This window comes from Balaenoptera acutorostrata, chromosome 1, assembly GCF_949987535.1.
Source record: "Balaenoptera acutorostrata chromosome 1, mBalAcu1.1, whole genome shotgun sequence".
Taxonomy (NCBI): Eukaryota; Metazoa; Chordata; class Mammalia; order Artiodactyla; family Balaenopteridae; genus Balaenoptera; species Balaenoptera acutorostrata.
This window is the reverse complement of record NC_080064.1, coordinates 117,286,048-117,299,358: the sequence shown is the minus strand read 5'-3', so window position 1 is coordinate 117,299,358 and position 13,311 is coordinate 117,286,048. Positions and strand designations below refer to the sequence as shown.

Here is a 13,311-nt window from a genome sequence, read left to right as displayed (position 1 = left end):
AAGCGGAGACCAGATTATGGGGGGGGCAGTCAAAGGGTTTAAGTTGTATGCTGTATGAGGTGGGGAAGGATTTTAAACTGGGAATTCATGTAAGCAATATCCTTGATGACTTCAGGACAGTATTATGAAAATCAGGCATTGTATGGTACCACTGGGATTTTTGAGGGAAAAAGGCATGTTTGCCCTTACCCCAAATGATTCCAGACTCTCACACACTTTCAGTTTTCATTCTTGCTACTTCTAGTTTTTTTTTTTCCCATCTCATTACTTGCCATTAAGTTCTCAGCTGTTGCTTATCTCATTATAGTTGTCTCCTTGGCAGAAGCTCAGACCTCTTTTTGATTTTGTAGCTGGAAAACCAAATAGGAGGATTTCTGTTGCAACTCCACACACATTTTGAGTTGTTAATACAATTATTAGTAGCTTGTAATTGTTGCTGCTGCCCCACTCGTTGAGTGCTCTGGCTTTATGATAGACCTTTTTAGTTACTTAAAGGTTTCCCTCCCCATAATTTGCAACCTGATTTTTCTGGATAATGAAACACCAATTTTCAAATATAAGTAGACATAAGAGAAAATGTTTGGCACTATGATGAGCATTAAACAAATGCAGGTGACATAATACATTTTTTTAACTAGGCATACTTGTAGACAGGGAATTCAAAGAAAAAAGAGCTATAGGTCTAGGATTTAGTATCCAGTTGCCTTGAGCAGAGCTCTTGGGTGTTGGTTATTTCATTTTCAAGTGCTCTTGTGGATTCCAGACCTCAGCCCCACACCAGGGGCTTGATGACAACGTAGCCTTTCATTTCATAGTTCAGAGCCTGCCAATTTAGGATGGTGGGATTGAGGGAGTAGGAACGCTGATACACAAACTGGATCTCTTCGGGAGACAGCAGAGTCCCACATGTACAAATCCCCAATCTGTCTCATAAAGGACTGGGTTTTATCAAAGCCTCCTCCATAGGAATCCTGCTCCTGGCCCAGGACAATCTTGGGGTTAGCTCCCACAGAATAACCCTGTCTCAGGCCCTTTTTCACCAGCGGCTTCCCATTGATCCAGAATTCGGCAATGCCTGTGGAAGACTCCCAGCTGGTACAGATGTGCACTGGGGTGGGGAACTCCTCAATAACTCTGGCAGTAACTCTGGTTCTTCCAATGTATAAACTGTACTCTCCAATTCTGTCTTTAAAAATTAGTAGCTCATTATCCTTGCCCTGGGTGTTATAGGAGAAGAGGCTGTAGCCGCAGGAGAGATCACTATAGGCTCGAAAACACAAGGTAAAGTTCTGCAGAGGTTTCTCCAGCTTTGTGATCAGGTTCACGTGGTCAGTAGAAGATTCTCTAGGGAACAGAAACACCTTCCTACTGAGGTCTGTGGGAAGAGAAAGAAATATAGTGACCTTCATCATAAATGCAGGGAAAAAAATCACACTCAATCTTTTTCTCATCTCATGCTCCTTGATCACACCCTGACCACCCTACCTTTCTGAGCAAAGGCTTCTGGAAGGCTGGCGAGGACAGAGACCCAAAGCAGTAGCTTGTCCATGTTCTTGGCCTGGGGCTGTTACAGCAGCAGCAGTGACCAGGATGAAGGTACAGAGAGCACAGTGGTTGTTCACTCAACTTCTGCGATTCACATTCTTAGGCCTCAGGCTAGGGTTTATATGCACCTCTGGGTGAGGATGGGGGGATGGAGAGCACCGATAATGTATGAATGATTTTCTGGGCCTGCCCTCTGGTGCCAACAGTCAGAGCTATTGGTGGGGAAGGAAGGGCTGGAAAATCAACGGGAGTTACTTATTAGATACAGGGGACATCCAGAGCCCCACCCCTCTGTGACCCAGATTCTAGTGCTAGGAAGAGAGTGGTGTGGAGCTGCGGTGTTATGGAAGAGATGAGACCACACCAGCCACACCAGGAGGGCCTGGCTCCACTCTCCAGGGACCCCTCAGTGTGATGGCCCCGTGACTTCTGTTTGTGGATATTCTGGGATTCTGGTTTCGGCTGAAGACCCTGAAGTCTCTTCACCTTTGTTTAATTCAATATTTAGTAATAGGTCCATTACTAAGGAGAGCAACAGAATTAGAGTATGTATTTTCTGTCTCCCTGAAGCTTAGTATTTTCAGCTACTATCACTCAGCTCTTTTTCTTCTTTTGACTGTCATAGTGTTTCTTTTTTTTTAAATTAATTTTTATTGGAGTATAGTTGACTTACAATGTTGTGTTAGTTGCTACTGTACAGCAAAGTGAATCAGTTATACATATACATATATTCACTCTTTTTTGGATTCTATTCTCATATAGGTCATTACAGAGTATTGAGTAGAGTTCCCTGAGCTATACAGTAGGTCCTTATCAGTTATGTATTTTATATATAGGAGTGTGTAGATGTCAGTCCCAATCTCCCAGTTTATCTCCCCTTCCCCACCCCCGCTTTCACCCTTGGTAACCATAAGTTTGTTTTCTACATCTGTGACTATATTTCTGTTTTGTAAATAGGTTCATTTGTACAATTTTTTTAGATTCCACATATAAGCAATACCATATGACATTTGTCTTTCTCTGACTTACTTCACTCATTATGACAATCTCTAGGTCCATCCATGTTGCGGCAAATGGCATCATTTCATTCTTTTTTTATGGCTGAGTGATATTCCATTGTATATATGTACCACATCTTCTTTATCCATTCCTCTGTCGATGGACATTTAGGTTGCTTCCATGTCCTGGCTATTGTGAATAGTGCTGCAATGAACATTGGAGTACATGTATTTTTTTTTTTTTTAACATCTTTATTGGAGTATAATTGCTTTACAATGGTGTGTTAGTTTCTGCTTTATAACAAAGTGAATCAGCTATACATATACATATATCCCCATATCTCTTCCCTCTTGCATCTCCCTCCCTCCCACCCACCCTCCCTATCCCACCCCTCTATGTGGTCACAAAGCACCAAGCTGATCTCCCTGTGCTATGCGGCTGCATATGGTATTTGTTTTTCTCTTACTTCACTCTGTATGACAGACTCTAGGTCCATCCACCTCACTACAAATAACTCAATTTCATTTCTTTTTATGGCTGAGTAATATTCCATTGTACATATGTGCCACATCTTCTTTATCCATTCATCTGTCGATGGACATTTAGGTTGCTTCCATGTCCTGGCTATTGTAAATAGAGCTGCAATGAACATTGTGGTACATGACTCTTTTTGAATTATGGTTTTTTCAGGGTATATGCCCAGTAGTGGGATTGCTGGGTCATATGGTAGTTCTATTTTTAGTTTTTTAAGGAACCTCCATACTGTTCTCCATAGTGGCTGTATCAATTTACATTCCTACCAACAGTGCAAGAGGGTTCCCTTTTCTCCACACCCTCTCTAGCATTTATTGTTTCTAGATTTTTTGATGATGGTGCTTCTGACCAGTGTGAGATGATATCTCACTGTAGTTTTGATTTGCATTTCTCTAATGATTAATGATGTTGAGCATTCTTTCACGTGTTTGTTGGCAATCTGTATATCTTCTTTGGAGAAATGTCTATTTAGGTCTTCTGCCCATTTTTGGATTGGGTTGTTTGTTTTTTTGATATGGAGCTGCATGAGTTACTTGTAAATTTTGGAGGTTCATCCTTTGTCAGTTGCTTCATTTGCAAATATTTTCTCCCATTCTGAGGGTTGTCTTTTTGTCTTGTTTATGGTTTCCTTTGCTGTGCAAAAGCTTTTAATTTTCATTAGGTCCCATTTGTTTATTTTTGGTTTTATTTCCATTTCTCTAGGGGGTGGGTCAAAAAGGATCTTACTGTGATTTATGTCATAGAGTGTTCTGCCTATGTTTTCCTCTAAGAGTTTGATAGTGTCTGGCATTACATTTAGGTCTTTAATCCACTTAGAGTTTATTTTTGTGTATGGTGTTAGGGAGTGTTCTAATTTCATTCTTTTCCATGTAGCAGTCCAGTTTTCCCAGCAACACTTATTGAAGAGGCTGTCTTTTCTCCATTGGATATTCTTGCCTCCTTTATCAAAGATAAGGTGACCATATGTGTGTGGGTTTATCTCTGGGCTTTCTATCCTGTTCCATTGATCTATATTTCTGTTCTTGTGCCAGTACCATATTGTCTTGATTACTGTAGCTTTTTAGTATAATCTGAAGTCAGGGAGCCTGATTCTTCCAGCTCCGTTTTTCTTTCTCAAGATTGCTTTGGCTATTCAGGGTCTTTTGTGTTTCCATACAATTGTGAAATGTTTTGTTCTAGTTCTGTGAAAAATGCCATTGGTAGTTTGATAGGGATTGCATTGAATCTGTAGATTGCTTTGGGTAGTATAGTCATTTTCACAATGTTGATTCTTCCAATCAAAGAACATGGTATATCTCTCCATCTATTTGTATCATCTTTAATTTCTTTCATCAGTGTCTTATAGTTTTCTACATACAGGTCTTTTGTCTCCTTAGGTAGGTTTATTCCTAGATACATTATTCTTTTTGTTGCAATGGTAAATGGGAGTGTTTTCTTAATTTCACTTTCAGATTTTTCATCATTAGTGTATAGGAATGCAAGAGATTTCTGTGCATTAATTTTGTGTTCTGCTACTTTACCAAATTCATTGATTAGCTCTAGTAGTTTTCTGGTAGCATCTTTAGGATTCTCTATGTATAGTATCATGTCACCTGCAAACTGTGATGGCTTTACTTCTTTTCCAATCTGGATTCCTTTTATTTCTTTTTCTTCTCAGATTGCTGTGGTTAAAACTTCCAAAACTGTGTTGAATAACAGTGGTGAGAGTGGGCCACCTTTTCTTGTTCCTGATCTTAGTGGAACTGGTTTCAGTTTTTCACCATTGAGGACAATGTTGGCTGTGGGTTTGTCATATATGGCCTTTATTATGTTGAGGTAAGTTCCCTCTATGCCTGCTTTTTGGAGGGTTTTTATCATAAATGGGTATTGAATTTTGTGAAAAGCTTTCTCTTCCTCTATTGAAATGATCATGTGGTTTTTCTCCTTCAATTTGTTAATATGGTGTATCACATTGATTGATTTGTGTATATTGAAGAATCCTTGCATTCCTGGGATATACCCCACTTGATCATGTTGTATGATCCTTTTAATGTGCTGTTGTATTCTTGTATTTTTTCAAATTTCAGTTTTCTCCAGGTATATGCCCAGGGGTGGGATTGCTGTATCATATGGTAGCTCTGCTTTTAGTTTTTTAAGGAACCTCCACACTGTTCTCCATAGTGGCTATACCAGTTTACATTCTCACCAACAGTGTAGGAGGCTTCCCTTTTCTCTACACCCTACCAGCATTTGTAGACTTTTTAATGATGGCCATTCTGACTGGTGTGAGGTGGTACCTCATTGTAGTTTTGATTCACATTTCTCTAATAATTAGTGGTGTTGAGCATCTTTTCATGTGCCTCTTGGCCATCTGTATGTCTTCTTTGGAGAAATGTCTATTTAGATCTTCTGCCCATTTTTTGATTGGGTTTTTTTTTTGATATTGAGCTGAGTGAGCTGTTTGTATATTTTGGAGATTAATCCCTTGTCAGTCGCTTTGTTTGCAAATGTTTTCTCCCATTTTGTGGGTTGTCTTTTTGTTTTATTTATGGTTTCCTTTGCTATGCAAAAGCTTTTAAGTTTAGTGATGGCCGGCTATGGGCCCAACGCTACAGCGCCATCCATTTTCGGGGCTAGTTGATTCAGTAGGTGAGTTGTTACTTCCATGGCCACCATTCTGCTTATCATGGTGTTTCTTTTTGCTGGACTTTTCCATTTCTCATTACAACTTATTTTCCTTGTTACTTGTTTACTATCTACAGAGATGTTAGCATCTCACTTGGTTTTCCTCTCTTCTTCTTTGAGTCTCTGGCTACTGAGGGTTCATTTACATTAATCTTTGGTGATGACCCCCTTAATACATTCCACTCATGTTTATTATTAATTCCCAGGCACTATACTAGGTGCTGGGGATTCAGTGGTGACCTACCCTGGCACAACCCAAATGACCTCTATCTTCATTCCTTCTGCTACTACTTAAAATGTTGACACTATTATCCACCACTCAAACCTGCTCTACCTGTAAGATATCAAACTTAAACTCTCCTTTCTAGCCACGGTATTTTCCTTATTTCTTGCCCCTAAATTCTATGGAATCTGTTTTCATACTCTCGTCCAGTCTCTTGTTCATTCACTCTTCTCTCAGCCCATGGCAGACCTTCTGATCAGCCTTCTCAGTGACACAACAACTGCCACCAAGAATTCCCTTTCTTTGCCATTGTTCAAATTATCCTTCTAACGCTCAGCTATGGGCAGTTCCCACTCTCTAACTTTTTCTTAGCTGAATCCCAGGTGGTAAAACCTTATATGGCTTGTTTCATAGTAAGGGTAAGTTGGAGTTAGGATTATACACTTTATTGCCTCATAATTAAATGCAGATCCTTCAGCTTGGAAGCCAGTGCCATTCACAATCTAGCTCCATCCTGGGATTAACCTCTCAATCAAACCCTGTTTTCTGGTCAAATGCCTCTAAATGTTTTTTCCCATACATGCCTGGCTTTCCTGATTTCCTTACTTCTATTCTTTGCCTTCATTCTGTCTTGAATTTTCCTTATCCATCTGTTTCTTAAAATCCTAACCATTCTTCAAAATCAATCTCTAAAGTGATTCACTTCATGAAGATTTTCCTGATGTCTCAGTCAGACATTAATTTGCCTTTTTCCAACTCCCCATGCAGTTAAGGCCAAAGACTTTGGAGTAGAATTTACTAGTGGTTGACTATTGTGAAAGCCACTCAACCTCTCTGAACCTTGCTTTCCTTTTCTTCAAAACAAAGATAAAACTATCCACCTCACGGTGTTATTGTGAGCATAAATGAGATACTATAATATGCATAAAGTGCGTGGAACAATGTCTGGATGGTTATTGTCATTTTGAATCTTTTTATGGATATCACCATGTCTTTCTCATATTATAGCTCTTAGTGTATTTATCTCTTATCCTCTCTTGATTGAGGCTGAGCATTAGGTCTTATTCATTTTTATATCACCTGTTTTATTTAACTATTATTTCTGCACATGAAAGGAGCCCAGTATATATTTGTGGAATCACATGATTCAAGCAAGGTGGGGACTTTTTACATAGAACAGTAGTAAACAGAAAGTAGAATCCAATTGAGTAATATAAGCAAATCTGCTGTAAGTAAGAGCTGGGGGGTAACCTTTACTGGGAACCCAGGTACTAGGCTCTTCCCTTTCCCATATGTTAATTAATGAGTGCCATAAAATTTAGAGAATATAGGGTCCACCAACTGCTTCTAGTTTTCATCAAAAATTACTAAAGTATCATTCTGTCCACCAAAGATGGTTTGGAGATCAGTGTAGAAGAGCGTCTTCTCTAATGGGAGATGAGGCTATGGAGCTGGCCTGGGGGATGATGAGTGTATATGACTGATAGGGTCGAATGCCAAGGTTTGTAGCTGGACGTGAAAATATATGTTCAGCCACTGTGAAGAGACCAGCTGGGTTGGAAAGTAGGTTTCAGAGTAGAATGGGAAGAGGGAGGGAGGGGAGGTGGGGCCTGATTCTGTTCTTTAGTTTCCTTCTCTCGAATATGTTTCTTAGGCCTTGGAAGAAACTAGCCTGAGCTTCAGTAGCAGCCAAAGTGGAAACTGTGGATTCTTTCTGTTGCAGGAAGGAAGGTTCTGATGTCAGAATGTAGGAAAATGAATCCTGGGTCTGTAGAACTGAGTTGAGTTCTCAAGGTGAGCCAATCCCTGTGGTTGCTGGGAGGCTCCTGGGTGCCTTCCTGCCAGTGAAAATTCAGGTGAGAGGTGTTGGTTCCTGTCTGGGTGGCTCTGGAAAGACTGAGGATAGGGGAGCAAAGATGGCAAGTGTTGAATAGAAGCAGGGTCACCCGTGTGCCTCAAGTAGCATTGTCCTGGTGACATCAGCTGGCATGCAGTAAAGTGTGCCTTCAGAGAGAATGGGAGGAGAGGGCACTAGCAGTGCCGCAAAGAGGGCATGGCATAAACTCAGATCTGGAAGAAGGCAGAGATGCGAGACCTAACTGATTACCTGAGGGATTAAAGAATACTTGAAAGATTTCTTCTAAGGCCTGGGGTATTTATGGAAGACAGAATCACAATAACCACTGGGAGAGCCTGGATAGGAAGAGACTGAAGGAGAAAATAACATGGGGTCGGAGAAGAGAAGAGGATTTTGGTGCTAATAAAGAATTATTTGCCATATGTTCTGTTGGCTGTAAGGAAATTTAAGAGCACTTACCTGTAGTAGATGGAAAGAGGCAATGGAGACATCAAGAGTAACTGATTATCACCCTGATGGGTGGTTGAATAAAATCAAAGGTGAATAATCTTAGACTGATGGCAGAGTCTTATGGTAAAAGAAAAAGGGCAAATCTGAGATTAAAAAAAAAAGATACATAGAGTAAACTCTAATTTGGTCCCATATTTTAAACTTCTGATTGCATATGATTTGGAAAAATATGGTACTATTAGTGCAGATAAAACAATTGAGAGGGAGTTCATTTGGAAGAGATGGAGGGTAGATGATAAGTTTGGTTCCTAAAATGCTAAATTTGAAATGATAGTATGACCTACATGTAGAACAGGCCAGTGGAGAACTTGAAATATGTGAGTGCCACTTGAGATTAGAAATAGAGGTTTCAGAGGAATCAACATATAAGTGATGAAGAAACAAAAAAAGATTATCTCTTTCAGTGGAAGGGAGAAGAGAGCAAAGGTCAAGGAAACAAGTACTGATGTGAGGGAACATTTGGGTTCCTAAGGTTGGAAGCAAGGGAACAGTCAAGGAGAGAGACAAAAAATAACGTTTGGTAGAGGGAAGGATGGTGTGTATAGTGTCATGGAAACCAAGTTAATGTAAGTTTCCAGGAGGCAGTGTCTAGTGGTATTAAATGCATCAGAGAGATCTAAGTAGAAAAGATGCTGGATTTAGCAATAAAAACTTCGTCGGTGACCTTTGAAAGAGCAATTTCCTTAAAGGGTGTGTGACAGGAGCCAGGTTGCAGGGGATGATGGAGGGAGAAAAAGGGAGGTCTTCTCTTCCTTAGGAACCTGTGCAGTAATTCTGACAAGGAACAAAAGGAAAGAAGCAAGATTTCTATCGGGGACTCAGCATCCATTGTGTGTTTCCCATGCAGATTATAGGTTGTCTGTTTTGACAGAGAGGCTGTTGTGTCTCTGCTTCCCACTGCATAACATTTCACCCAGTGACAGAGAAAAATCAGTGTTCACCTGAGATTGTGACTGACCTTTCCACCAAAGAAGCGATTTCAGACTCTAAATGCCAGCTGCAGGCTGCTGGCTGACTCCTACCTGCCCTTCCCAATTCTGGCACAGTCACAGATCTGCCTCTCTCTTTCTAGGTCCTGTTGGTACATGGGAGTCTTCCCTTGATCTCAATTCTTTGGTCTTAATTTCAGGGTTCATTTATAAAAGAAATTCCCTGATGAATTTGTCATTGTCTCCTTTTGGGTTCAGGCCTCTGTCTAGATCGGTGTCCCTCCATGAAATCTCACTTCTGAATTCAGAATTCAACTGTCATGTCCCTCTAGAATGTCACAATATCCATTACTCAGTCTTTATGCTTCTCTACATCCCTCAATTATCACTCATTTATTTGGAATCACTCATTTTCATCCTCATATTTATAACATTCATCTTGATTGCTGAAATGGATTTTTTTAATCCATTAATTTTTTTTTTATTCATTGGAAGCCATTGGCCATAAGCACCTCCTTGCTCTTCATCATCCCTTTGTGAGAACAGCATCTGGGGGAGGAGCTGTGAAAAGAAGAAAAAATATAATGGCATATAATGGTAAGGAAATCAGGAAAGCCAGGAACTCGGTGTGACTGTGTCTTAAGTATGCTGAAAAGAAAAGTTCCCCTCTCTATGTATAGAAATGCATTTCTCAGTCTGTAGTGACAGATAATACATGCACTGAAGAAACGTGGGCAGATTTCTCACTTGGGCGGCTGCAAGAGGTCTTAGATAGAGCTGTCTTGTTTCACTCTTGTCGTCTTATCTTGCCCTATGTCATGTTTCTGCCCAGGACCTAGAGCCCATGTCAGTACAAGAGAACTTTCCCATGTTCACCCATTTAATTCACATCCCTAAAACTACAGAATACAGAGAAAGAAGCTCACAGAAGCTGACAGAGTTCACCTTGCCGGGCACCTCCAGCTTCGTGAGTGCTGTTGTGCGAATCTTCACCTTGTCAGGGAATGCCAATATCCTGGTTCTCACCACATTGGCCACGTCCTTCTTCCTGAGCACACTGGCTAGTTCAGAGACCATATACATTGGTCCTCGTTCCCTAGTACCCTCAAGTCTCATGTCTCAGAACAATCCTCCTGTTCTTTGTCATCTTGACCACTACCAGCTGTTATGTGGTCATGTGAAAATCTTTGAGGTGTAGAGTTTGTGAACAAGGGGGCGTGTGCCCAGTTGGTGTGTGTTTTCTTTAGTACTGGCCCAGGTATAGCAGCTGTCTAGATGTCATCCCTGTTCCATTTATATTTCTGTGATGCTGTGGTGGCCCATTTCTTTTGTGATCTCCTTCCTGCCATGAAACACTCCTTTATTGCCACTCCTATCCATGAAGTAAACAGTTTTTTATTCCCCACACATATGTTCAGGCTTCATGGGCTCAGTTTACATTTCCTGCACTGACACCCTCATCACTTCCACCACGCTTTGGATTGCTTCAGCTCGGGGCTTTGCCACATGTACCTCCTACCTCACCATGGTCATTTCCTGGTATGGTTGTGCCTCTATCACTTACCTCAGGACCGAGCTGGTCAATTCAGTAGAAAATAGACCATCTCTGAGACCTACACCATCACCTCTCTGCTGCTGGACCCTGTTGTTTACAGTGTGGGGTACATGGAGGCCAAGGATACCATGTACAGAAGCATTTCTTAACAGATTGACTCATTTCATCAGGAGACCTTTAGTCCTGGCCAATGTTTTTCCTGCTTACGAACATTTCACAGCTCATGAGTAGACCAAATAGAAAGCTGTGTTGTGAACTGGTTCAAGCACTTAGCCTGCTCTTCTACTCATGCTCCAGAAAGAAGGCAGAAGCCAGGCTTTCTGATCAGGGTACACGTGACTGCGGAGACGGCAATACTCCAGGAGCACTTTGATGACTTCTTCTTATGTGGGAGCATTTTAATTGAAAATCCTCTTGGCTCCCACCTCACCTGGCCATTTGGTACTTGACCTTTGCCTGTGCGTGGAGCAGACCCAGTGATGGTGACCCAGTGACTTCAGTAAAAGAATCCCAGGGACCACCTGAGACTTTCCCCACTTCCATGATCTCAGTTATATGATCCTTAATAGGCATTTCAAAAAGACTCTCCTTAACCATTTGCTGATTGAAAAATAAATAGTTGCAATGAAAGAGGCCCTTCTTTCCATGAATTCATCCCCACTGGTCACTTAAATAGTGTGTATTTAGGTGGAGTACCCTTTACTTTTATAGGCGAAAACAAAGACCCTTTAAAACAACACTATTATTGCAACCCTGGAAACTGAGCACAGGGAGAACAGAGGGGTGTCTCTTCTCAAGGAATGGTGCTTTCATCGAGAACTCCTCTTCTCAAAAATTTCTTGTCCCTCTAAAGCAGGGGTCCCCAACCCCCGGGCCATGGACGGATACCGGTCCGCAGCCTGTTAGGAACCGGGCCACACAGCAGGAAGTGAGCGGTGGATGAACGAGTGAAGCTTCATCTGCCGCTTGCTCCCCGTCACTTGCATTACTGCCTGAACTGTCCGCACCCCAACCCGGCCCGGTCCGTGGAAAAATTATCTTCCACAAAACCGGTTCCTGGTGCCCAAAACGTTGGGGACCCCTGCTCTAAAGCCTTTGAGAATTGTTAATTCCATAATGGCTGTGTGGTAGCTATTTGGAGTGGCAATGGCTGATTCTGGGCAAGTGACTTTGATTGCTCTTCTCTAGGTGTGAAATGCAATTTCTAATAAATTGAGTCCAGCAATACCCAGTTTCCCGTCTGCCGGGTGAGCGGGGGCTGAAAGTTTATTTGTGTCCCATATCTTTTTCCGCTGGAGTTCTTCCTCTGAAGAACTCTTCTCTTTCATAACTTACACTTTTGTTTCTTGGACGGGTGGTTATGTGTTTAATTAAGAAATATTTATGTACCTCCACTGTTAGAACTAGAAAATACATTGGAAAAGGCTAGTATAATAACATCTATTTTTACACATTCCTATATTTTGGATATAAATGACCCATTGTTATTTCAACGCCAAGGCCAATCTTTCCATTATCTATCTTACACTTTTGTCATATTTTTAACCTCAAAATCAGGATTGAGGCATATCTTGGCCACCTGTGATTTTTCTGTCTTCAACAGACCGCTGAAGGTCAAGGGTCCTAGGCATAGGGGTTGCCTTCTCCTGGAATCTCTCTTTTGTCTCACACAGAAGACAGGGAGGGTAAATAAGTGATGCTAGTGTCTTAGGATCAGCACCTGATGTACCATAAGGGTCGGTTCTGAAGCTGAAGTCCACAGATCCTTAAGGGGTTTTTGAATGGGTTTCAATGGGTTTGTGAACTCTCTGAAATTGTGTGCAAAATATTGTTAATGTGGGCACGTGTGCATTTTTTCATCAAATTTTCAAAGAAATCTCTGCTATACCAAAGATAAGAATCTGTTGCTCTAGATTAGGGTTTTGTAAAACTATTTTGACTCAGACCCATAATAAGAAGTATATTTTATATTGCAGTGCTGTATGCATGCATGCACATACACATCTTTAGATACATCTTGTTCAAAATCATCACAGAGCAATTCAAAACCTGAAGTCAGGAAAATCCCAGAATGAGAAATGGCAAGAAGTCCTGTGTGGCTAGAGAGGAGTGACAAGAAGAGTGCATGATAGAAAATAGATTGATCGGGGCTGCCTTCATCATCATGGTCAGCATCATTGACAGCTACTTTCTTTTCCACTCTCTGCTCAACCCAGGCAGCACTAGTTGCTCCTTTATGTCTGCTGCCACAGTTGTTTGCACATATTTCAAGTATTTTAGTATTATTTATCATGGTGTATTCCATTAAAATGTATATAGCTTTTAGTAGGAAATTTGTCATACTTTCACTCAAAATATAAGTGCTGAGTATTTATAATGTACCAGTCACTGTCCTAAGCCAGATAGATTCTGTATCCCTAAGGAGCTCAGGCTCTCAAGAGAGAGACCATCACGTAAAAAAAAAAAAAAAAAAAAAAAAAGAAGATAGGCATAT

General features: G+C 41.0%; 1 protein-coding gene across 1 annotated transcript; it reads right to left on the bottom strand.

The window, feature by feature from the left end:
• Positions 1–766: 766 nt before the first annotated feature.
• Positions 767–1,549, bottom strand: APCS (amyloid P component, serum). The gene is given in 3 exon segments (XM_007171801.2): positions 767–896; positions 898–1,375; positions 1,486–1,549. Coding segments are annotated over 3 exon segments (672 nt in total).
• Between the last annotated feature and the right edge of the window lie 11,762 nt (positions 1,550–13,311).